Source organism: Leptodactylus fuscus, chromosome 7 (genome assembly GCF_031893055.1).
Source record: "Leptodactylus fuscus isolate aLepFus1 chromosome 7, aLepFus1.hap2, whole genome shotgun sequence".
In the NCBI taxonomy this organism is placed as follows: Eukaryota; Metazoa; Chordata; class Amphibia; order Anura; family Leptodactylidae; genus Leptodactylus; species Leptodactylus fuscus.
Window position 1 is genome coordinate 137,139,257 of NC_134271.1, and position 27,615 is coordinate 137,166,871.

General features: G+C 43.9%; 1 protein-coding gene and 1 pseudogene across 1 annotated transcript; both read left to right on the forward strand.

Annotated features, from left to right (window-relative positions):
* Window positions 1-1,297: 1,297 nt before the first annotated feature.
* Window positions 1,298-8,719, forward strand: LOC142212986 (intelectin-1-like; annotated as a pseudogene).
* A 3,199-nt stretch (window positions 8,720-11,918) lies between these two features.
* Window positions 11,919-12,845, forward strand: LOC142214563 (taste receptor type 2 member 40-like). The gene has a single exon (XM_075283506.1). It carries the CDS (start codon window positions 11,919-11,921, stop codon window positions 12,843-12,845), a length of 927 nt encoding a protein of 308 aa, XP_075139607.1.
* Window positions 12,846-27,615: the final 14,770 nt, after the last annotated feature.

Below are 27,615 nucleotides of genomic sequence, written 5' to 3' on the forward strand. Positions count from 1 at the left end.
CCAAATTGTCCTATCACTATGCCCTTGTGCCGTGATGGCGAGCCTATGGCACGCGTGCCAGAGGTGGCACCCATCTGTGGAGCAGATTACACTGTGTGGGGGCCACTTTGTAGCAGATTACACTGTGTGGGGGTCACTGTGGAGCAAATTGTACTGTGTGGAGGCCACTGTGGAGCATATTGTACTGTGTAATAGCCACTGTGGAGCAGATTGTACTGTGTGGTGATCACTGTGGAGCAGATTGTACTGTGTGGAGGCCACTGTGGAGCAAATTGTACTGTGTATCGGCCACAGTGGAGCAGATTGTACTGTGTGGGGGGCCCTTCACTATTTTTAACACACAGTATCTGTTTTATAGCAGACAAGTGATATTATTACAGACGGTCCGTAACTGTCCATGATTGTGGATCTGCACATTATTAAGGTTAAATTGCAGTGTTGGCACTTTGTGATAAATTAGTGGGTTTAGGGTTGCAGTTTGGGCACTCGGTCTCTAAAAGGTTAGCCATCACTGTCCTAGTGCATCACTATCCCTGCCCCATAGCCTGACCACAGTCGCATGGAAAGGGGGGTAGGCACGTATCACTAATTTTTTTCATTTTTCCACCGAGTTGTATTGTTTGCCAGGAAAACCCCCTTCAAGGTTTCATTTTTCCTCCTGGATATGCCATATCATACTCCATATTATCTATAAACACTAGGGATAGAAGACGTTTGGTCCAATCTAAGAAGAGAACAAGCTGTGGGATTGTTGTAGGCTATGAGCGGCCGCTTCATTGTGTATTACTTGTAGTGATAAACCCTATTAGATAAGGAACCTTATACACAGTGCGCCTTTATATTCCTTGTTTTGTGTCTTGAACTTTATCAGTCAATTGATAAGCTATTCTTATTTCTTATACTCCACCCTTGGCAATGGACATCAAAGGGTTTCTGAAGTCTCCATCCTAATAAATAGTCTCCGCACCTCCAAGTTATAGACAGACCAGGACCTTATAGACTAAGATCAGCAATTTGGGTGAGACACACTTCATATATGCCTTTTCTTAAATGCATTTAAGACAATTAAAGGGGTTGTCGCATGAAGACAACTGAAGTTCATACGCAGTATTAGAGTATTTGGACACCCTATAAAGGATCTTCCTTAGGTGTCTCTTATGGAGGAGTTGAACTGGGCTTGGGTGGCCATTTATCTGTACTGTAACACCATTCATACAGTGTTGGAGGTTAATATATGGTAGTTGGTATGGTATATATATTGTCTATAATGTCTTATCTTCAGCCACCACAGTAGAAGATGCGGGCAGGATTGGTCTTGCTGGGGATTCTTGTGCTTCAGTATGCAGTTCCTTGCAGTAAGTTCTATCTATCTATCTATCTATCTATCTATCTATCTATCTATCTATCTATCTCCTATCTATCTATCTCCTATCTATCTATCTATCTATCTATCTATCTCCTATCTATCTATCTATCTATCTATCTATCTATCTATCTATCTATCTATCTCCTATCTTTCTATCTATCTATCTATCTATCTATCTATCTATCTATCTATCTCCTATCTATCTATCTATCTATCTATCTCCTATCTATCTATCTATCTATCTATCTATCTATCTATCTATCATCTATCTCCTATCTATCTATCTATCTATCTATCTATCTATCTATCTCCTATCTATCTATCTATCTATCTATCTCCTATCTATCTATCTATCTATCTATCTATCTATCTCCTATCTATCTATCTATCTATCTATCTATCTATCTATCTATCTATCTATCTATCTCCTATCTTTCTATCTATCTCCTATCTATCTATCTATCTATCTATCTATCTCCTATCTATCTATCTATCTATCTCCTATCTTTCTATCTATCTATCTATCTATCTATCTCCTATCTATCTATCTATCTATCTATCTATCTATCTATCTCCTATCTATCTATCTATCTATCTATCTATCTATCTATCTATCATCTATCTCCTATCTATCTATCTATCTATCTATCTATCTATCTATCTATCTCCTATCTATCTATCTATCTATCTATCTATCTATCTATCTCATATCTATCTATCTATCTATCTATCTATCTCCTATCTATCTATCTATCTATCTATCTATCTATCTCCTATCTATCTATCTATCTATCTATCTATCTATCTTCTATCTATCTATCTATCTATCTATCTATCTATCTATCTATCTCCTATCTATCTATCTATCTATCTATCTATCTATCTATCTATCTATCTATCTATCTCCTATCTATCTATCTATCTCCTATCTATCTATCTATCTATCTATCTATCTATCTATCTCCTATCTATCTATCTATCTATCTATCTATCTATCTCCTATCTATCTATCTATCTATCTATCTATCTATCTATCTATCTAACTATCTATCTAGACACTTTATTGAATACTGAAATATACTGGAATACAGAATAATTCTGCCATCATTACATCCACTTAGGAAATTGTGAGATACAAGATGGTGTTTGCTGGGATAAGGGGCCATACCACAATACTTGTCTTACAAGATATCGTAGCTGCAATGACATTAAACTAAATGACAAAACTGCCAAAGGTAGGTGTATACTGGGTGAGGATTGTCGCCTCTTGTGTCTACATCAAGGTGCATTAGACAAGTAACTGGGAAGGTGGTGGACGACTAGTTTGGCAAGACCATTAGCATCTATATAACATTGAATCAAGACGTCTTCAGGTATCTCACTCCCTGTATCTTAAAGAGAACCTTCCACCAACTCCAAGTCTTTGCTCCCTTCAATAGGCGCTGACTGATTCCTGACCAATCAGTGCTGTTAGTTTCAGCACCCAATATGCTAATCAGGCTCTCTACTAACAAGTGGGCAGTCTCAAACTTTCTTCTCTAGCCCAGAACCACCCACTTGACAGTAGATAGCCTAATATGCATATTGGGTGCCACGCTAACAACACCGATTGGTCAGGAATGGTGGGAGCTAGAGAAAAAAATCCCAACTGTGCCAGAATCAGTGGAATGGCACCTATCGAAAAATGCAAGAGATGGAGATGGGTCCTCTTTAGAGCTGAGCGAGTAGTACTCGATCGAGTAGGTATTCTATCGAATACTACGGTATTCGAAATACTCGTACTCGATCGAGTACCACTCGCTGTTCGAATGTAAAAGTTCGATGCAGAACCAGCATTGATTGGCCGAATGCTATACAGTCGACCAATCAACGCTGGTTCTTCTCCTACCTTTAGAAGTCTTCTCCATGCAGCTTCCCCGCGGTGTCTTCCGGCTCTTCATTCACTCTGCCAGGCATTGGGCCTGGGGAGAGCCGACTGTGCATGTCCGCTTGTAGTGCGGGGATGCGCAGTTGGCTCTGCCCAGGCCCGATGCCTGGCAGAGTGAATGAGGAGCCGGAAGACGCCGCGGGGACACTGCAAGGAGAAGACTTCTCAGAGGATCCAGCCCGACCCTCACTCGTGGACTTGGTAAGTATAATTTGATAGAACGTTGCCTACCCCTGAAACGAGCATTTTCCCCCCATAGACTATAATAAGGTTCAATATTCGATTCGAGTAGTCGAATATTGAGGGGCTACTCGAAACGAATATCGAATCTCGAACATTTTATTGTTCGCTCATCTCTAGTCCTCTTTAAAGGGCTTGAGAAAGACAACCTCTATAATCTGAGAGCTCTCACAGGGTTTGACCCCTGAGACCCCTGGCAAGAGAGTTAGTTTTTTGGTGTAAATTACCCCAGAATTCTGACACATTTTGTTTAACAACTCATAGACTATATACGTTCCCATGGGACACTTATATCCCTGCAAGGACGAATATTAACAGAACATATATATACGTCCTTGCAAGGTTAGCCTGCAGCTGTGGGATGGGGATGCCGGCTGTTACTACAACTGGACGACCCATATGGTAGGCAGAAACGGTTCATTACTGTGTGCCTAGCTATGGAAGCCAACATGGTGGACTGGTGGTAACGTGACGGCTTTGGAGATGGGTACTCTGTGAGCTGCTGGGTCCTAGAGACCCAAATTAGCTCGGGAGTAAGAGGCTGTATTCCTCTTGTAACTGGGGCTGTATGTATGATACAGGAGTTAAAATGTTCCCCCCCGCCCAAAGGTCTATTATGGCCTTATGGGAGAGAACACACTGTGTAAAAAAAAAAGAAATCCAAAAAACAAAGTGAAAAACTTGGAAAAATAAAAACAAAGCCCTATATTATTCTAAATGCCCCATAGGAAAAAAATGTTATAGCCCTCAAAACTGCATAAACGAAAAAGCCCCAAAATGTGCCAGGTCCTGAGCGAGGGAAACTAGCCCGGTACTGAATGTAGTCTCACTGTTGGTTCATGACCACGATATGAAGGTAACACCTTTAGCCTTTACTTCTTAGGGTGCATGCACACTACGTAACGCCGGGCGTGTATGAGAGCCGTACACGCCGGCGTTACAGCAGGGCTGCCGAACACTTCCCATTCACTTCAATGGGAGCGCTCGTAAACGCCACTGTTACGAGCGCTCCCATTGAAGTGAATGGGAAGTGTTCGGCAGTCTGCTGTAATGCCGGCGTGTACGGCTCTCATACACGCCCGGCGTTACTCAGTGTGCATGCACCCTTAGATGGGATTTATACTCTGACAACCGTAAATGGATTGACGTACCAGGCCTACTGCGATATGACCACTGATGGTGGAGGATGGACATTAGTGGCCAGTGTCCATGAGAATAATATCTACGGCAAATGCACCAGTGGTGATCGTTGGTCTAAGTCAGCAAGGTAACAACCCTAATGTCCCAGAAGGCGAGGGTAACTGGGCAAATTTTGCAATATTTGGAACTACAGAAGGAGCCACCAGTGATGATTACAAGGTATATAGATATCTTTACTGTGACACATCTTTTACTCTTCTGCGACGCCAACTTATTGGTGAATGTGCTCTTCTAGAACCCGGGATATTACGACATCAGTTCAAAAGATGTCGGGATATGGCAAGTACCTAATAGAACCCCACTATCTCTTTGGAAGATCTCATCTCTTCTAAGGTATCGAACGACCAATGGCTTCCTACAGTCACATGGTGGCAACCTCTTCTATTTGTACAAGGTAGGGGTGAAGTTTTGCTTGGTAAATATTTTTATGGACCGTGAATGATCTCAACTTGGGCTTGAGTATTGTAATTTAGAGGGTAACATAATGCCATGGTACCATTAGTTTGCCGGGGAAAAGCTTCAGCCAACTGGGTGTTTTCCTGGCAGAAAATGAAAAATTGGTCAATTTAGACTTATTGGCCTTTAGCTCATATATTATTATTGATGCTTGAGGGCAGGTTACATTTTACTAAATCCCACTGTATATTCTACACCTCTAGAAATACCCTGTGATATATAATATTGGAAGCTGTGGAAGAGACAATGGACCAGCCGTGCCAGTTGTCTATGACCATGGGAATGAACGTCTGACAGCTAGCTATTATGCACCCATCTCCCGATGTAAGTTATTGTCCAAACTAATAAAACTAGATGCAGGTACAGAATGTCATGAAAGGGGGTTGTATTTAAGATGGTTATATCTAAGCTGAGTCTTAGAGTTGTTGTCAGGGTGTCTAAATTTGCACAGTTGATACTTGAAGAGGACCTTTCATGAACTTCACCTCCAGTCCTTTTCATCATTTAATAGGCACCACTCCATTTATTCCGATCCAGGTGGAATTTTCTCTATAGCCCCCACCATTCCTGACCAATCAGTGCTGTTAGTTTTGGTGCCTGATATGCCATTGGGGCTGTTTACTGTGAGTGGGTGGTCTCAGTCAGAAGTAGAAAAGCAGTGATTGGACAGTATCAGAGATCTCTGAATCACGCCCCTCACCTGCTCCTCCCTGAGACCACCCACTTCAAAGTAGAGAGTCTATTTATCATGCCAGCCATCAAAACTAACTGTACTGGCTGCTCAGGAATGGTGGGGGCTCGAGAAAATATTCCAACTGCATTGGAATCAGTAGCGCAGAGCTACTACTGTACACATACTAATGTAAGGTATTACAACAGAACAGCTGTTTGCCTGAAGTAGGAGCTGGATGTAGGGCAATAAGCCCATCACCACTGAGGCCACAATTTGAGAGGATGCTTCAGTGGCCTCTTCGGGAATGTTCCATGTATTGCATATATGTTCCATATATTACACCTTATGTTGATCTGACCACACCTCCTTTAAATTGGGCAACGAATCATGAGGCATGTAGCTACTAAAGTTAAATCTGGTATGGGGGTACATAAAATAACACAGTTATAATGGGGTCAGGTTGGGATCATGGGTATTATGTCATGCTTTTGTTGGAGTTCCTCTTTCAGTTTATATTCCTGTACTTCTACAGCTCAGTATATTCCAGGATAAATTCAGTTCCGTGTGTTCAACAATGAGAAGGCAGCACTGGCTCTGTGTCCTGGGATGAAAGCAATTGGGTGTAATTCTGAACATGTAAGTATGAACTAGAGATGGGTGACCCTCTGAAGATTCGTTTCAGGCTTTAAACTGTATATAACACTGTCAGGGTTCCTATGACTCTATGTATAAAACATAGTGAAGAACACTGTCAGGGCTCCTAGGAACCTATCTATAAATATAGTGTATGACACTGTCAGGGCTCCTAGGAACCTATCTATAAAACATAGTGTAGAATAATGTCAGGTCTCCTAGGAACCTATCTATAAAACATAGTGTAGAATACTATCAGGGCTCCTAGGAACCTATCTATAAAACAGTGTATGGCACTGTCAGGGCTCCTAGGTACCTATCTATAAAACATAGTGTAGAACACTGTCAGGGCTCCTAGGAACCTATCTATAAAACATAGTGTAGAACACTGTCAGGACTCCTAGGAACCTATCTATAAAACATAGTGTAGAATACTGTCAGGGCTCCTAGGGACCTATCTATAAAACATAGTGTTGAATACTGTCAGGGCTCCTAGGAACCTATCTATAAAACATAGTGTATGACACTGTCAGGGCTCCTAGGAACCTATCTATAAAACATAGTGTAGAACACTGCCAGGGCTCCTAGGAACCTATCTATAAAACATAGTGTATGACACTGTCAGGGCTCCTAGGAACCTATCTATAAAACATAGTGTAGAACACTGTCAGGGCTCCTAGGAACCTATCTATAAAACATAGTGTATAACACTGTCAGGACTCCTAGGAACCTATCTATAAAACATAGTGTAGAATTCTCTTAGGGTTCCTAGGAACCTATCTATAAAACATAGTGTAGAATACTGTCAGGGCTCCTAGGAACCTATCTATAAAACATAGTGTATAACACTGTCAGGGCTCCTAGGGACCTATCTATAAAACATAGTGTAGAACACTGTCAGGGCTCCTAGGAATCTATCTATAAAACATAGTGTAGAACACTGTCAGGGCTCCTAGGAACCTATCTATAAAACATAGTGTATGACACTGTCAGGGCTCCTAGGAACCTATCTATAAAACATAGTGTAGAATACTGTCAGGGCTTCTAGGAACCTATCTATAAAACATAGTGTATGACACTGTCAGGGCTCCTAGGGACCTATCTATAAAACATAGTGTATGACACTGTCAGGGCTCCTAGGTCTCTGCCTATAAAACATAGCATATAGCAATGTCAGGGTTCCTAGGACTTTATCGATATAACATAATATTTGACACTGTCAGGGTTCCTAGGACTCTATTTATAAACATAGTGTATGACACTGTTAGGGCTCCTAGGACTCTAGCTATAAAATATAGTGTATGACACTGTCAGGGTTCCTAGGACTCTCTGTATAAAACATAGTGTAGAACACTGTCAGGGCTCCTAGGAATCTATCTATAAAACATAGTGTAGAATACTGTCAGGGCTCCTAGGAACCTATCTATAAAACATAGTGTAGAATACTGTCAGGGCTCCTAGGAACCTATCTATAAAACATAGTGTATGACACTGTCAGGGCTCCTAGGGACCTATCTATAAAACATAGTGTATGACACTGTCAGGGCTCCTAGGTCTCTGCCTATAAAACATAGCATATAGCAATGTCAGGGTTCCTAGGACTTTATCGATATAACATAATATTTGACACTGTCAGGGTTCCTAGGACTCTATTTATAAACATAGTGTATGACACTGTTAGGGCTCCTAGGACTCTAGCTATAAAATATAGTGTATGACACTGTCAGGGTTCCTAGGACTCTCTGTATAAAACATCGTGTAGAACACTGTCAGGGCTCCTAGGAATCTATCTATAAAACATAGTGTATAACACAGTCAGGGCTCCTAGGAACCTATCTATATAACATAGTGTATGACACTGTCAGGGCTCCTAGGAACCTATCTATACAATATAGCGTGTGACACTGTCTGGGTTTCAAAGCTATGTCAAGGTGACAGTGACATGTCTATGTAAAAACAGATAGTAGTCAGTGGAACTCTTTCTAAATTCCCTACTGCAAGTTTGGTTGAAATAATTGTCATAAATTTCTTCCTTTGTCTTACAAGGATACACATTTTTGTATATTTTCAGTTCTGCGTTGGAGGTGGTGGATATTTCCCAGAAGCAGACCCCCGTCAATGTGGAGACTTTGCTGCCTGGGACTTTGATGGTTACGGGACACACATATTATCCAGTGCAAGCAAGGAAATCACTGATGCGGCCGTCCTCCTATTTTATCGCTAGCACAATGACAAACGTAATAATCTGTAATAAACTCTTCTATGGGCACAGTGATGGGTAAAGAAGTGGCAAATCTTCCAGACATTAAACATTTCCTCCTATCCATCACTCCTATACTTGTCCTCTCTCTCTCTGAATGTGATGTTTGCTCATTCCAGGTAATTTTTGGACATGACACATTACTGTGGTCACTGTGCAGTCAAAACAACATGTCAGCTGGGGCAACACGGTGGCTCAGTGGTTAGTACTAGAGATGAGTGAACAGTGTTCTATTGAACACATGTTCGATCGGATATCAGGTTGTTCTCCATGTTCGAATCGAATCGAACACCGCGTGGTAAAGTGCGCCAAAACTCGATTCCCCTCCCACCTTCCCTGGCGCCTTTTTTGCACCAATAACAGCGCAGGGGAGGTGGGACAGGAACTACGACAACGGGGGCATTGAAAAAAATCGGAAAAAGTCATTGGCTGCCGAAATCAGGTGACCTCCATTTTAGACGAATAGTGGATTTCAAATCCGGGTCATATGAGAATGTGAACTTTGTGACTATGAGACAGGGATAGCTGTACAGGCAGGGATAGCTAGGGATAACCTTTATTTAGGGGGGAATGTTATTAAAAATAACTTTTTGGGGCTCTATCGGGTGTGTAATTGTGTTTTTTGTGAGAGAAACTTTTTCCCATAGGAATGCATTGGCCAGCGCTGATTGGCCACAGAGTGCAGAATTCGGCCAATCAGCGCTGGCTCTGCTGGAGGAGGTGGAGTCTAAGATTGCTCCACACCTGTCTCCATTCTGGTCTGACCTTAGACTCCGCCTCCTCCAGCCGAGCCAGCGCTGATTGGCCGAATTCCGTACTCTGGCCAATCAGCGCTGGCCAATGCATTCTATTGGCATGATGAAGCAGTGCTGAATGTGTGTGCTTAGCTCAACTACGCCAGTGGAGTAGTTGAGCTAAGCACACACATTCAGCTCTGCTTCAATCAGCGCTGGCCAATGCATTCTATTAGCGTGATGAAGCAGAGTGTGCACAAGGGTTCAAGCGCACACTCGGCTCTGATGTAGCAGAGCCGAGGGTGCACAAGGGTTCAAGTGCACCCTCGGCTCTGCTACATCAGAGCCGAGGGTGCGCTTCAACCCTTGTGCACCCTCGGCTCTGCTACATCAGAGCCGAGGGTGCGCTTGAACCCTTGTGCACCCTCGGCTCTGCTTCCTGTCTACACATAAGACAGCGACTCAAATGGAGAGTAAGAATGTCGGTCATGGTAAAAAAATATGCAAATCTATTCTCCAGGATGTAATTAGGATAACAGTGCACTCTGTATGCCACCCTCTAGAGGGCAGCCTCCTTAACATCATGCATGACTCAGTTAAAAAGTCTACTATCATGATGCGGATTTAATTGCCAAATTAGTATTTCTATTCCAAAAGGAACAGATTCCCAGCTATGGACAGTGCTGTTTCGGCCTATTGGGCCTCCTCAGCATAGCGCAGGGATACTGATTTCGCAGAGTGAGAGACTATAGACCAGGGTCAGGGGATAATCGTACACATCAGGGAGAGTGTGTGCCTACATAGGCAGTACGGAGACTTACAAGTCATTCCTGCTCCGCTAGGTCATGTGACACAGCTAAGGACCAGATGTGAGTGGATAGCTCACATCCACTAATGAGAAGATCACCTTCGCTACAGTTTGCATAATGTACCTCTATATCGGGTTGGAGAAGGGGAAAAGCTACTTTAAAGGGTTAGGAGGGAAAAGAAGAAGCTTACCAGTGCGACAAGGATTGCTTGTGTATTAGTAAGTAAGCTTATTCACTGCAGTATATCCCCAATAAGTCCTGTAAACACAACAGAGGTGTTAGAGTTTTTACCTCGTTCTCAAGTCAGATGTCATCTATGAATATCCAATATCAAATCCTTTCCGTGAAAGTAGTCAGAGACTAACCAGAACCAGCAGGCCACCTGTTTAGTCAACAACTCTCTGCCTTATTTCCATAATGAGCTCCTTTTCAGGGAAAACCTTCTATCTTGGCGTGAGTTCCATGGCATGACTTGAAACCATCTGACGTGTTAGGTGTCCAGTTGCCTAGAGAAAGTGCAGTATTTGCATCATACTCAAGTCATCCATCACTCATGACATGTCTAGTATCTGTTCTGTCTACAGACCTGTTCCATTCAGTGATCAAGTATGGGGGAGTTTATCAAAGGATCTACTCCAGACGTAGTGTAGAAAAGTCAAAATTATTCGGTCCTACAAGCCACTCACTTGGAGACACGGCTTCCAACCTCCAGCCAGATTTACTACCATGTCAACCAAAAACTGCAATATTATAATAAGTTACAGTTTTTGATAGAAATGAGTCAGGTATATCAGCTCTCAGCTGACCTAGATGTACAGCTCACACACATTGAGGTCAGAAGATACGTCTTATTTATTAAGAGGCAAATTCTTTCCGGCTCACTGGCGTAGGAAATACCATTCTTGATAAATTTCCCCCAATATGTTTCCGGTCTCTTAATGACCAATAGGTTGCTCGTTCGGGCAATGACTATTCATCTTTATTTTCGGGTTAGGGGTTAGGAAGAAGGGGTAGGGAAGGATGTTTGGAAGGCATCAGAGTGTTCCACAAGAGCCACATTTTTTGGTGAGCACTATCATCCGGCCTAAGTTCCGTGATCTGATCCTCCATACGCCGTATATATAAAATCTGTTGGAGCCAGTCTGACATGCATGGGGTGAAGTACACTTCTACAACCTAAGTCTGATGGACATGGCCGCTACTGGCAAGAAACCAATCAGTTTGCGGATGTGCTTTTGACATCTACGGGGAAAACTGGAGAGGAGAGAAGCTGGGTCATCTTCCAGTGCAACTCCAGACTTGATGACGCTATGAAGTTCATCTCAAAAAAGGTTTAATGAAAGGCAAGTCCCACCAGACGTGTAGCACCGTACCCCGACCAACATCTCCAGCAATGATCCAGTAATGAAGGGCTATTCATCTTTTTGTTCAGTTGAGTTATTTTTGGCCAATATCTTCTTTCTTACCATCAATGCCCTATCATGGGTTAAGTACAATAGAGGTGTTCGGTGACCAGTTGCAAAGAGAAATCATTTGCATCATTCTCAAATTAGTCGCCGCTCAAAACACATCTGCTGTTTGTCCTTCCACATTCGGTGGCCAGGAGAAGACCGAACCAAAATGTCGAAACTTCTGCTCATAGCTATCGACATTATTGTTTCCATTAGCTCCATTTTTGGCAACACTTTCATTCTTGTTGCGAATGCTTTGGAATGGGTGAAAACCAAATCTATTACTGCCTCCGATCAACTTATTTGTGGCATCAGCTTCTTCAGTTCCTTATATGAAGTCCTTAAACTATGTGGCTACATTTTGCAGTCAGCACTGATCGATTTGGTGTTCACGTATGACACCCAAAGAATTAGTACAGTTGTGTGTCTGGCACTCATGTCTTGTAATGTCTGGATTTCCACTTGGCTATCTGTACATTTTTGCTTCCGAATTGTACACATGCAACACCAGTTCTACGTGTACGTCCAAAGAAGATTCTCCAAGATGATTGTATGGCTTCTTCTTCCAACCGTTCTCGTCTCCTTCTTATTGAGCCTTAGTTTCTCATGGGACGTATCAGAGACACGTTGGCCAAATGTTACCCTCAATGCAACCCAAAGTAATGGATCTTCCTCAGAAGTTCTCCAAAGATGTGTTTGCTTGTATGATGCTTTTATTGGATTTTCTTTTTTGGGTTTTCTTCTGTCTTTAGCAGCACTGGCGGCCATTATAAAATCCATCTATGGACACATGAAGAACATGCAAAAAAGTGGTCAGAGTTTCCGTAACCCAAATCTAGATCCTCATATCAGAGCCACCAGAACTATAGCTTTACTGCTTTTTGTCAATACGTTCTTCTGCTATGTTCTTGCCCTGACGGCACTTAAAGGAAATGATTCTGGATGGACCTGCTTTATATATATTTTTACTTCTTTTTGCTATGCCCTCAATGCTTTCAACATTATACTGGGAAATTCTAAACTGAAAAGGGCATTTTTGGCCAGTTTTGTTCCCTGTTCTTGCATTGGAATCCAGAATAATGGTGGACCTGCTTAATATATTTGATATTCTTCTATTCTTTATACCATCTGGAGATCAGAAGCTTATTGATTATAGCATAAGTTGCACTAAAATGGTATCAGTTATATCCCATCTCACTTTTTGAAAATTTATGGAAGATATACCCAGGCAGATATAGCAATACATTTATCACTTACCCACTAGATGGTATCCAAAAACTGATGGAGGACCAAGGTCTATCTCAACTATGTCTCAAAGTGGAGAAGTGCATTGTGGTCCATTGTGGACATGTACATGTAGAAGGTCGAAGAGACAAATAGTGGTCAAGAATACAAGTCGTGGCTCCTTTCAATCTCTACGGGAGTGATGGAAATGGTCCAGCACAGACTCCCACCAATCTAACATTTGACATCCATCTGGTGGACAGGAGATACATCCGGCTAGAATTCCCATTTAAAAGGATTTTCCCACAAACATAACTATATTTAGATTTGTAGACAATTTTTGCAAATTTAAATATGGTTATTTTGATGGAAAATACCCTTTAAGTAGCATCAATATATAACCTTTTGAGGTAATGGAGTATATAGGACATCTTTACCGTGCCAGCACAAGAAAAATTAGGCATGTGTCCAATGAAACCAATGTAAAACATAGACAGGTTTGGTCCTCCGGAACAAGAGACACTCTTTGAACTCATTCTCTCTTCTGGCTGATAAAGACAACCATTCAAATCAATGGGTTTTCCATGTAATGCTCAGTTTTCCGGAGGAGTGAGACTTTTTTTTGACTGATAGATGAGGTTGCTGTTTTTGAGTTTCTCTTCCATTGACTCATGGTAAAGGAGAAAAAAGGAAGTGTTTGGCTGAATGGTGGAGAGTGGCATGGGCACAATTAGCAAAGACTGGACCCCATAGCAAACGTATGACTGGGGCCCCCATTCCTACACTGTATAGTGCCCCCTTTTCTAACCCCTGTAAGGTATAGCGCTCCCCTACTATGCTGTCTGACCCATATGTTCTGGAGCCCAGAAGAGATGACTGACATTAACATAATTATTAGAGATGAGCGAGTAGTGTTCGATTGAGTAGGTGTTCAATCGAATACTACGGTATTCGAAATACTCGTACTCGATCGAACACTACTAGCTGTTCGAACTTTAAGATTCGATGCAGAACCAGCGTTAATTGGCAGAATGCTATACATTCTGCCAATCAATGCTGGTTCTTCTCTTACCTTTAGAAGTCTTCTCTGTGCAGCGCCCCCACGGCGTCTTCCGGCTGGAATTCACTCTGCTTAGGCATCCGGCCTAGGCAGAGCCAACTGCGCATGTGTGGGCATGCCCTCGCATGTGCATTCGGCTCTGCTCAGGCGTCGGGCCGGGCAGAGCCGACCGCGCATGCGCGGCTCTGCCTAGGCCCCGCCTAGGCCCCGATGCTTAGGCAGAGTGAATTCCAGCCGGAAGACGCCGCGGGGACGCTGCGCCGGGAGAAGACTTCAAGGAGAATCCAGCCCGACCGTCACTCGTGGACTTGGTAAGTATAATTTTATCGAATTTTGCGTACCCCTGAAATGAGCATTTCCCCCCATAGACTATAATGGGGTTTGAAATCTGTTCGAACAGTCGAACAGTGTGCGGCTGTTCGAATCGGATTTCGAACCTCGGACATTTTAGTGTTCGCTCATCTCTAATATTTATGCTTGATCACCTTTCCTGGGCCTCCAGTCGTTATACTCTGGGGTCTGGAGTAATCCAGTAGGTAACAGCCTATTAAAAAAAAGGACAGGCTCATAACCCCCATTGCAGCCATATGGTGGTAGTGCTGCAATTGTTTGGTTTGTCACGATAATGAGCCTGCTGAAATAGGAAGATAAATGGGAGGGGAACCCATTTGGAACCCATTTGAGCATCAAACAACATGCGATAATATTGAAGGTTAAATAGGTGTAGATTGGGGGAAGGAAGAAAGAGTACATCTGTGCCATGTGCCACATTACAGCAGGGAACATCCATACCAAAGAGTGAGAAGAATAGGGGAGACCTGAGGGTTAGTTCACACAGGGGTTCCGCGTGAACACATTCCGTCGCGGCTGCCGTGCAGTGCACAGGCATCCCGTCGCGGCATTCCACTCCAGATTAGGCCCAAATGAATGGGCCTACTCCGGAGGGTGCTGTCGCGAGGTGGACGCCGTGGCTGAATCAGCTGCGGAATCTGCCTGAAGAAAGGGCAGCTCGCTTCTTTTTTCCGCAAGCGGGAACAAACCGCTCACGGAAAAAAGGAAGTAACCGGCTCCCATTGATTACAATGGGAGGCGGTAGGATTTTGACGCGGATTCCGCGTCAAAATCCTGACCATTTTGCCCTAGCCCTTACATAAGAGCACCTACCACTGCAGAGTCACCAACCTGAAGTCCTGAAAACACTAGCAAGCAGGACTCATAGAGGTCAAATACGTCCCACTGATACCCTGATATTCTACTTGTTAGCTCAACTTCTCTACTGTACATTGTCATTGTCAGAGGTGTAACCACAAGCTCCCGGGCTCCAATGCGAAATATGTTATGGGGCCTCCAGTAACTACATGCTATCTATAAACTTGACGTCTTATGTTGTAGAAGGCCTGAGGTTCCAGGACCTTGTAGCGATGGCTACCTCTATACCCTCTAATCCTTCTCTGCTGGTTATCGTCTACTATAGTTACGTTGAAAGATAAACTTCTGTTAATATGACAAATATATATTACTTTATGTAAAGACACTGTAAGGAACTGTGTTGATTAAAAAGACTGTGATCAAAGACTCAACCAGCCAACTGGAATCTATCATGCCCTGAATTCTGAAAAGTAGGTGTCTGATCTGCTTAGGACCCCTGGGGAGAGTGGTCAAGCCAGGGGGAGAACTGATCTGTGAGGGTGCCTGTAGATTCCAGTTAGATAACCCTTACCCTTGACAAGGATAGCTCCCAACATGACTGATGGGTATACATACATCAAGCCACAAGTTCCTGTTGTAAAGAAGCCACACCCTGCATGGTCAATGTCCCTTACTTCTGGACACCACTTTTTGCAAATAGCTTTCTCCTCACTATTTTTCTCCCACTATAATTCACAAAATGTTGCAGAAACCATTTGGAACACTAGAGGGCACACTATGACAGATAGGACTTGGACTAAGTCTCGGGCTGACTTCCAAGACAGAGACGTGAATCATCATCTGAGATACATTTTGAGTCCCAGGAACACCCATAAAATCTCTTACGTTTGATTCACACTAGCGTTCCTCTCCGTCTTTTGGATCCACATGGGGACCCAAAAGATGGAGAGCTCGTCCGCTAAAAAGTGGTTACCTGTGGACCCAGGAATTTTTTTTAGACGGAATGCAGATGGGAACCTAGCCTTACAAATGACCGTTGTGGCTCATTACAGGATTTCCTAACCCTGCCATACATATTGCAGTTCATACAGACATTCATACAGATGTAGCAAAGTTTACCATGACATGATGAGTGATGTCTTATCATACAAGACAATAAAAGCCATTGAGGAGTCACAGTGTTTAAGTGTTAGGTTTGACTTTGCTACATCTCTACGTATTGTGATGAAGAGATTATCTCAGTGGCAGACACTTCTGGTGGTGGCTCATCCTCCTGAAATACAAATTTCTTAATCCTTTTTTACCCCAACATTATCTGTCATGGGAAGCCCCATAAACATAAGGGCTAGTTCACACGGGGTAAGAGGGGGTGGATTTTGATGCAAAATCCGCCTCAAAATCTGCCCCCTCCCATTTGAGGTCTATGTAGACCGCTAGCGTTCTTTTTTCCGCTAGCCCTCTTCATTAGAGATGAGCGAGTAGTGTTCGATCGAGTAGGTGTTCGATCGAATACTATGGTATTCAAAATACTCGTACTCGATCGAACACTACTAGCTGTTCGAAGTTTAAGATTCGATGCAGAACCAGCATTGATTGGCAGAATGCTATACATCTGCCAATCAACGCTGGTTCTTCTCTTACCTTTAGAAGTCTTCTCCGTGCAGCGTCCCGCAGTGTCCTCCGGCTGGAATTCACTCTGCCTAGGCATCCGGTCTAGGCAGAGCCGACTGCGCATGCGCGGGCATGCACTCGCATGAGCAGTCCGCTCTGCTCAGGCGTTGGGCCGGGCAGAGCCGACCGCGCATGCGCAGTCGGCTCTGCCTAGGCCCCGATGCCTAGGCAGAGTGAATTCCAGCCGGAAGACGCCGCGGGGGCACTGCGCCGGGAGAAGACTTCAAGGGGAATCCAGCCCAACCGTCACTCGTGGATTTGGTAAGTATAATGTTATCGAATTTTGCGTACCCCTGAAACGAGCATTTCCCCCCATAGACTATGATGGGGTTCGAAAAGCCGAACAGTGAGCGGCTGTTTGAATCGGATTTCGAACCTCAGACATTTTAGTGTTCGCGCATCTCTACTCTTCATAAATCAGACACCCTCCAGTCCATCGGAATGGAGATCTACACCAATTTGGAACTGACATATATCGACCCAAGGTATCCCTGGCCCAGCCTGCCCTGATTTCGGTGAGTGAGGCCCAGTACGGAGGTTGTGGACCGTGTCTTGAGCAAGAAAGGACCTTGTGCCTAATGTGTGCCACCATGTCATCCATAACATAGAACAACAGATACGTTTCTCCCAGTATCGTTACATTCTTTCTTTACATCCCATAGACTTCTAGAAGGCCTTAGTGTACTACCATATCCCTACCATTACTGATGTGGACAGTTTACATGAGTTCATTCCATTAATCATCAGCGATATCATCTATATTATCCATTATGGACTATAATGAAAAGTTTCAACACTTGGGATGGGACATGACGCTATGTAATAGACTCTGCACCCCAGTTTATAATGCGATAAGCCTGATCTCTTATCAGGGAGTATACAGCTCCTGAATATGCAGCCAATAAAACAATTCTGTCTTGCAATCATAAGGATATTATCAGTTGTAAGACAAATAGTTTATTATAATGCCACCCAAAACTTTCTTGGGCGTTTCATTCCCTAAAGCAATCTGGAGGAACCATACAAGATGACTTCTGTGTCATCCAGGTGGAGCTCTAATTGTCCAGAATTGTTCTACTATACAACCTTGCCATGGTCTCTTACACCGACAGTATAAGATTGAGGTTATTGGATATTTCATGGACTGTCCAGTCTGTGGATAGTGATGACCTCTTACGATATAAGATCATTGGGCATCTAAGACCTCGGCCTCCTGGTGATCAGCTGATACTAGTAAGAATTACACCTTGTACACCCACCACATGGTGTATACTGCCATCTTCTTACAGCTCCTACACTATGTAATTCCAGCTCCTGTGGCTACTAATATGAGCTAGTGGTTGGGAATGTAGGGAGTCAGACCACTACCGATCGATACTGATGATCTATCTTAAGGATAAAGGCTTGACCATCCCTTTAAATATTCCTAGGTGCAAGATGGACAAATTGAGGTCTGGTTGACTATAGGAATCCTCACCAATCCCGTTAATGGGAGTCCTGCATGGACAGTATGGTGGCTCAGTGGTTAGCATTAGAGATGAGCGAGTAGGATTCGATCGAATACCTCGCTCCCATAGGAATGCGTGTAAGCGGCCAAACACCAAGGGGTTGAACGCATCAAATATTCACTGCGCTTTACCCCTTGGTGTTCGGCCACTTACACGCATTCCTATGGGAGCGAGGTATTCGATTGAATACTACTCACTCATCTCTAGTTAGCATTATTTCCCAACAATCCCCAATGGTAACATGGGCACATGTCGTATTCTCTCTGTGTCTGTGAACTATACAATCCTGATATCTTTGTCCTAATTCAATTTTAAAGCAGCACTCCCACAAATTTTTATATTCTGGCCTGTTATGCTAGGTTCACACTTGTGCACGGGTTTCCGTTCTTCAGGTCTGCTCAGGGGTGAACCGACCTTTTCTGCCGCCCGGGGAGGACGACAGAAAGCTGCCCCCTCCGTGGGGCGGAGTGAAGGGGGGTGGGGCGTAGCGAAGGGGGCGTGGCGGAGCGACGTTAGCAGGCAGAGAGCAGGCAGGGAGAGAACCTGCTCTCTGCCTGAGCGTGAGGGGAGGCCGCTGGAGCAGCGCTGTGTCCACGGGGCTTCCCCAATCCACCGCTCGGTGACGGTGACGCTAAGCCAGTCCAGGACAGCTTGTCCTGGACTGGCTTAGGTAAGCAAAAATTCCGCCCTCCCCGGGGCCCTAGCATAGCGCCGCCTGAAGCGGTCGCTTCAGGTCGCCTCATGGGAGGTGCGGCGCTTATCTACAGAGCCCTGTACGGTCCCTGTATGGTGGTGATATTGGTATACCTAGGTAGGGGGCCCACTCCTTGTGCTGAACTCCTAGCTTTGCCTATGCTTGGCTATCATCACTGTAATCAACATTGGCCATCTGATCGAGCCCATAGAATTTTAGAAAAATCATTCAAGCACAACCATACTGTGTGTCCAGAGCCTAAAAGTCTGTCCCGGTCACACAGTATGGTTGTAGTTAGCATCTATATAATGTATAGTTTTTGCCCTTTTTTTTGCCCAGGAGAATATTTCAGGACCACTGCAAAAAAGAGAAGGTCAAGGGGTCATAAATACTGAAAGTTTCCCTTTAATGTTTGTGTATGCATATATAATATATGAATCCATTGGCCTGCACATAACACATATAATGACATTGGGATTGCACACAGCTATTATCGCGCCTTGTTTGTTTTGGCTTTGATAAGCTACAACAATCCCTAAAAGTGGGCGTCCTGCCAAGGAGTCACCCTGTGCAGAACCTGCTGCTGACATCACCCCTCCCTGCCTGCTGGTGATGTCCTAATTATTTAATACATTGAACATTATGTTGGCTCAGCAGTTTACATGGTGATATCCAGCACAAGCTTCTGAACTCCTGGTTATATCTGCAATATTTGTTTTTAGATATTTTACAGTAAATTGATCCAAATTTAGATATAGAGATGAAAGGCGTAGTTGAAGTCGTTGGTGCCAACACCGAATCAAAGAGGAATTGTGGCTGTAATAATATGTAGCCTCACCCTCACATCAAAGGAAAATTGGGTTCTCAGAGGATTAGAACCAAAGATCAGAGCTATATTTAACCCAATATCTGACCCTAAATAGATATGAGGACACTATTGGTGTAGCGTGGTGTAATGGTCATATCCAGGATTAGGCCCGCGGCCATGACACAATTAATGGATATAATGATCTGGCTAATTTCCTGATGTTGGAAGTCTCGTTTCACTAGAGTGGATTGGTAGTGATGAGATCTTCAGTCAGTAGACCTAGTCAAAGGGACAGCAAACACGGGCTACCATGATTGAGAAGACTTCTTAAAGGAATTTATCTTGATGTAGAACTTCCTCTTCATATGGAATTCTACTGGTTGTGACATGGGACATCTATCATCTACTAAGATGGTGATATTTATGAGATATAATCTCTGGATTATCCCATTTGCATGGTTTCGGTTTTCTCTTTGGAGAACTATCAGATAGGCTTCTTCTGTCTCTTTATCTTCACTTCCCATCATATCTTAGTGACATGCCTGACAGCCCAGAAACTTGAATAATCTTTTCGAGACACACCAAGGAAAATACGATAATTTTGCATAAGTGATAATGTGTGTGATAGGATCCTATAATATCCTCATTAACGATGTGTCTGTTGCTGGGTGTTCCCGAACTCTAAACCAAATTCCTGTGGTTTTGTGCAAGTATTTTTGGATTGACTCACACGGTTTCCTGACTACGCTTATTGATAGCTGCCTGCCTTAACTGAATCTGTTTTTCTGGTATTTTCATAAACTCTACTTGACTTGACTTTGGACTCGTACAACTCGATTTTTGTTGTATTATTTTTTGGAATTTCCTCTGCCCAAAGCTGTTAGGTGGACTATTCTGGGCCGATAACTTGAAGAGCACCTTTAGAAAGTCTACAACTAGTGTTGAGCGAATCGTATTCGTCGAATAATGTGTGTACTTGGCCAAACACCAAGGGGTTAAACGTTTCGAAGATTCGATGCGTTTAACTCCTTGGTGTTCGACCGATTACACTCATTCCTATGCTGGCGAGGTATTCGACAAATACTATTCGCTCAATGCGATCTACAACCTATGGTGGACATTTCAAGTGGAAGACAAAGCTTGGACTTCACCCCATAACTTAGTCCCAGGACAAACCTCATAGTACCATAGTGAGTTCATTCTACGGATGATGGATCAGCTTCATCCATGCGTCACACAGAAGGTACATGAAAATCTAGACAAGGCTTCCATAGTGATACAAACTCATCATTTGCCCATCTTCTCCACCAGTGGTGAGAGAAGGTGGTCAAGTCACGATTTCCACTGTGTCACCAAACTTTGGGCCACTCCTAAGGTTGTTATCTAACTAACCACCCCAGTATTCACCCTTGAACCCCCAGAGTGGTTCTTGAGTTGGTGATAGCTGGCATGTGGCACCAAGGGTCAGGTGACGAGTAGTCCACATATATGCCAGAGGTCGGTGGCAGGTGGAATCCATATGTGCTCATGACAGCAAATGGTCAGTGCAGGTGGTTCAGGTGCAGTGATTGTAAACAAACCAAAGTCAGACATAGGTATCAGGCAGAGCAGAAGTCAGCAAACATGGCATAGACAAGTAGTCTGAGAACAGGCCAAGGGTCAGTATACAGGCAAAGCTGCTTCTCTGAAACTTGCAAATTAAGGTCCGGTTCATAAATCGGGAATGGGTTTACGTTCAGGGAGTCTGCTTGGGGACACGTAATCCGAATAAAAAAGCAGTTACCTAAAGAAGCCCATGGACCTCGAAGACTATAATGGGCTCCGTGTGGTTTCCTCATGAAAAATGCAGAGAGAAAAGTGGGCCATTCCGTTCCCCTCATGCGGAGAGGGGAACGGAATGGCCCAAACGGAAATGTGAACTGGACCTCAGAATCCTTTAATCGGAGGTTACCTCAAATAGCAAAAGGTGCAAAGGACTGGCTGGGAACAGATTGCAAGGACTGAAGCTTCTGAAAGGGTCAGTGCCCTCCATGGGCAAGTATTGGGGCCCAGTACTTACAACATGGAAGTACAGTGGAGAGAGAATGGGCACCACTAGCACTGGCTAAGTATAGTGGGCAAATAAAAGATGCCTGCAGCCTTGCCCAGGTGGTGCCACTCCCCAAATCAAGAACCACGCTGGAAGGTTATGTCACTGTGCAACATCTGGGTCATTCTGGAGGCTGATATGTGGTACATGTTACATGGTATGTGGTACGTGATCAGGGCTGCTGGGGTCAGATCACTTTTACTCCAGCCCTACACTAAGCTGGTGGAAGTTGGAGCTGTCATCTAAGTCAGTGATGTGTTTTGTGCTCAAAATGGTTTCTATAAACTGTGAAAGGGAGGGAGATCTTCGCTGGAGATACAATCCTGCTTCTCAAGTCTGCCAGGTTGGTTTTGTACCTATTGTTAAAGCATCTCATGATACACACACCAGGGAGTTGTCCGTCTGTTAAGTAAAAGCTTGTGAATTCTAGACAAAGCCCTTACCTAATGTTATTATGTGTTATAAACATCAAGTAGAATATCCAGGTCAACTGGATCTCAAGTCTACCATGAGAAACCCATTCATTTACATTTGATGGGAACTACATTGAACATTTCTTTTTATGTCTATTTTGCTGTAGTTTACCTGAGGCTACCTCAGGTTCCGGGCCAAAAAACGGGTAGCTGCAACTGGATGCGGTTGCAGTGGCCAGTCGTGCACTCCGCTCCGGATTAGGCCCAATGAATGGGCCTAGTCGGGAGGAGGTAGTGTCTTCAGGCGAATCGGTCTGAAGAATGAGCAAGAATCCACGCAAACATACAAACTCCTTGCAGATGTTGCTCCTGGTGGGATTCGAACCCAGAACTCAAGTGCTGCAAAGCTACAGAGCTAACCACTGAGCCACCATGTTGTCCCCTGGAAGCTGTCTTTTTGGTCAGGATTTTGAGGCAAATACGGACTCAAGATCCTGAACAAAATACCCCATGTGAACTCAGCCTGAAGAAACACAACATTGGTCATGTTTGATGAAAGGATGGAACACCAGACTAGTACGGAGGTCTGACTGCCAAACCTGAAGGAGCGGGAAAACCTACCTTTTATGAAAGTCTTGCATACCTTATATAGATATGGTTGGGGGATATCATCACATCGTAGGGAGAGACCACTATTTAGGTGTGTGGAGTCTTATTAAGCCATGAGCGCTCCACTGTGCAAAGGAACATGGGAAGAACATGCAAATCTGACTTCCATGTAATTAGGAAGTCAGTGCCTCAGTCATGCACACCAATAGAGGGCGCTCACTGAGGATGTGCAAGTCTATTTTCCATGATGTAATTAGGAAGACAGAGCCTCAGTCATGCAGCCCAATAGGTGGCACTCCCTTTAACATCATGCCCAACCTTCTCAGAGGCCTTTGTTTGCAATGATGTTGGGATTTTACCAGGTAGTCTCTCAGCCAAGGACAGCTGTTTTGATGTTATTGCATCTCGTCAGCTTGGCGCAAAGAGGACTGACCTGGTAGAGGCTACTAGACATGGTTGGGGGGGGGTATCGTCACTCCATAGGGAGAGACCACCATATAGGTGTGTGGAGTCTTAATAAGCCATTAGCGCTCCACTGTGCAAGGGAACATGGGAAGAATATGCAAATCTGACTTCCATGATGTAATTAGGAAGTCAGTGCCTCAGTCATGCACACCAATAGAGGGCGCTGACTGAGGATGTGCAAGTCTATCTTCCATGATGTAATTAGAAAGACAAAGCCTCAGTCATGCAGCCCAATAGGTGGCACTCCCTTTAACATCATGCCCGACCTTCTCATAGGCCTTTGATATGGGATATGGGAATTGGGATATGGGATATGGGAATTCTTAAATGGGATATTGATAGTAGTGTTGCTTTAGATCCTCGTAACTTAGTCAAAACTATACACAATGGAGCATATTAGATGAAGGCTACGTTCACAACTGCGTTGGAGTCTCCGTCGCAGTGTGTGCCTGAAAATCGGTGGCAAAAAAGGTCCTCGACCACTTTCATGATGGACCTCATCGTAGTCAATGGAGTCCATTGGATTCCGTGTGTTACTGCTAGTTTAGCTATCTGCCTCTCTGATAGACTAAAACAATGGAGATGCAACGCTAGTTTGAACCCAGCAAAAGACTGGCGTATTATATGCCAGTCTTAATAAAGGGCCAGACTTGTACAGGGAAAGAGACTTTTATGAAGGGGGTGAACGGGGTGAATCAAGGATTCTTTAGGCTTTTCATGATGAGAGATGGACACTTGAGATACTTGAAAAAGCAAGTAGCATTGGTGTAGGTATCTGCGGGCATTATGCTATGGAAAGACTCCTAAACGTGTTATATCAGACAAAGGCCTCATGTACGGGATATTATTGCTGCTACTACGCTGTGCTGTACATATATTTGTCCGGTTGTATATGTTGCTCTATATGGAGACCTACAGTGTCTTTCCATACCGTTCTGCATGGCATAAAAGGCGGCTTCTACATTTTCCAAAGATGCTCTTTCTATTCTGCATTGCAGTCCCATTATCAGGAAAATCTGTGTTTTATTATCATGCAAATGAGCTGAAATGGGCTTTAGGGGCGTTTCCTCTCCAGATAACTGCCCCTAACTGCAAAGATTTGCATATTTTTTACCCAGAATCCCTAGCAGAGCAGGAATGACTTGTAAGTCTCCGTACTGCCTATGTAGGCACACACTCTCCCTAATGTGTATGATTATCCCTTGATCCTGGTCTATAGTCTCTCACTCTGCCAAATCAATATCCCTGCGCTATGCTGAGGAGGCCCAATAGGCCGAAACAGCGCTGTCCATAGCTGGGAATCTGTTCCTTTTGGAATAGAAATACTAATTTGGCAATTAAATCCGCATCATGATAGTAGACTTATTAACAGAGTCACGCATGATGTTAAGGATGCTGCCCTCTAGAGGGCAGCATACAGAGGCACTGTTCTCCTAATTACATCCTGGAGAATAGATTTGCATATATTTTACCCAAAGGGGGAGATGTTACTCAAGCAATTGGGGGAGGAACTCGGCAGTGGTTAGAGGTAGAGTATAGAGTGAAGCCCCAGTGGAGGAAGAAACACCCCAAAATCCTTGTCAGATAATTTATTTATCAATAAAATCCTGATTTTCATGATGATGGAGCTGCAATGCAGAATAAGAAAGACATCTTTGGAAAGTGTTGAAGCCACCTAACAAAGTACTGTCATTAGTTTGATATCGATTTTCCTGCTGATGGACCCCTTTTAAGATGTCTTGTGAGATGACCAGCTTTATATCATTTGTGTTACAATATCCAACAGGGTAGATCAACCATTTTTTCCAAAGCTAGTCAATAGGACAGAAAAGGAAGAACATATCTCGACATAGTATGCTACATATACGAGGGGCTGCAAGTTTCATGTTAGGAAGCAAGAGCATAACTTGAGGGAAGCAGAGGGTGCAGTCCAGGACCTAGGAGCCTTAGGATGCCCATATGGCATCCCTTCCCAATATGACCATAAATGATACATACAGTCCAACAGTTCCCCAGCCTCCTCTTCCAGCTTCTGTCATGAAACATGGTCCATGTCAAACATCCCAGGGCCACCAAAAAGACCTGTGATTGGGTCTCACGGTCACATGGGGTACGCTGACATCATTACTGTGGAAGCTTCGGAAAAGGACACCAGTGGACCACCGGACGTCACAAGGACACCCAGTAGAGATAAGGCATGGTGACTTTAACTTTTATGTTGCCTCACCTCCCGTGGACCTCCATTTATACTGGGATTTGAAGAGATTCCGGATTATCTTAGTATATCATGGAAGACGAATCCCAAAAATTAAAGGTTTGGGTTGAGCCCAAAACTTCTGGAAAATACAGTTCAAATCTTTTTTGATCCGAATTGGTTCACTCGTGTCTATCCATGAGGAAGGGAAGTTGTTGAATATCATGACACTTGCGACTATCTTTAACCGATGGTGTTCCCACGTTGGATTACTCACTTTTGTAAGACACATCCCAATCTTTTCTTTGGGCGGATACATCTGTTATTCTTGATACATTTGGGGACAAGTAATACAAGACCTAATCAAAACTTGATCAAAATTTATAAGTTTATGTATTTGTAGTACTTATACTTGATTCATGGCATGACACTATTATATGAGCAGTGTATGATAGCATTAACTAATTGTAGTGGGGTTATATAGGTGCTGTGTCTATATGAGGGCGGGGGGAAGGCAACAAAACTTTCTGCATAGGATACCATATATCCTCAGTCCAGTCCACTAGATCATTTGATTGGTTCTCCCTCCTCGGCTTCCAGTATCTCTCTAATATTCTATAATAAGACACAAACTGTTCATGTGAAGACCCCCCCCCCCCCCCGTATAGCCTACTTGTACATGAACACCACCCTATAATATGCAAAGATGACATATAATGATGATATTTCCCAGGTTTGAATAGTATTTTATGTAGAATATGATTCACCATTGGCTGTCATTTGGTGACAGTAGACTTGGATTTGTTCCACGTTATGGAAGGTTTTGGTATTATATGGTTTTACGGAATGATATTTTTTTATACTTTCCCAAATTATCGAGTTAGAATATGAAATGATGTCCAGGGTTTTAGTGGACACAAAGTGTTTGGATGGCAACAGACTTGGTACCATAGATGTATAGGAGACTTCAGTTAGGATGGGTACGGGAAGTTTTTGACCACGTTGGACATGATAGACCCTTGGCCATCAGCATTTTTACTGACCTAAGCCAGTCCAAGACAAGCTGTCCTGGACTGGCTTAGCGTCACCGTCTCGGCAGCTCGGCACGGGAAGTGAGCGGTGGATTGGGGAGGCCCTGTGGATGCAGCGCTGCTTTAACTTACCTATTAGCAGTGCTGCTCCAGCGGCCGCACCTCACGCTTAGCAGAGAGCAGGTCCTCTCCCTGCCTGCTCTCTGCCTGCTAACGCCACCCCCTCCGCTCCGCCCCCTCCTCCCCACACGCCGGTTGACGTGGCCACGTCATCAGGCCCGCACCCGACGTGTGCCTGTGTCCTACGCAGGGGGGAGGGGTGCTCTAAAGACCGGACAGAGGACCAGACCAAGAAGAACAGGGAGCTGCAGGTAAGCGGACACCGGTGGGGGGGAGGCGGTTAATCACTACACAGCGTGGGGTCCAAAAATTGAAACAATTTTTGGACTACATGCTGTCTAGTTAGGGGTGAACCTAGCCTTTTTTGCCGTTGGGGGGCGGCAGGTGGTGGTGGGGTTTGGGATGGGGGGGCGACTTTCTGTCGTCTGCCTCAGGCGGCAAAAAGGCTAGGTTCACCCCTGGGGCCAACACTCTTAAAATAAGTCTAAAATTGGAAATCACTGGAAGCAACGGAAAGGTGAAACCTTTGCACTGTGGATCCATTCCAAGTTATGTTATGGGGCAAAAGTAATTTGCCCCATAGGCAAATTACAGGATAACATTAATGTGGAGTCGGCTTCCTACATTAATACAACCACACAGGTTTTTCTCACAATACACTACCAGTTTTATTAATTACACAGTTTTTATGACAATATTTTTGTATATTTCAAAATTTTGCGAATTTGTATCTCCAATTTTTGTACATGGCAGCCCACCTCCATTAGAAACCACACTCTAGATTTCTAAATGGGCCATAAGCTGAATATGAGAATGGATCATAGAATATAT

Bases quoted from the DNA above. Each gene is read 5' to 3' on its own strand.
- LOC142214563 (XM_075283506.1), top strand. From the start codon at position 11,919: ATGTCGAAACTTCTGCTCATAGCTATCGACATTATTGTTTCCATTAGC.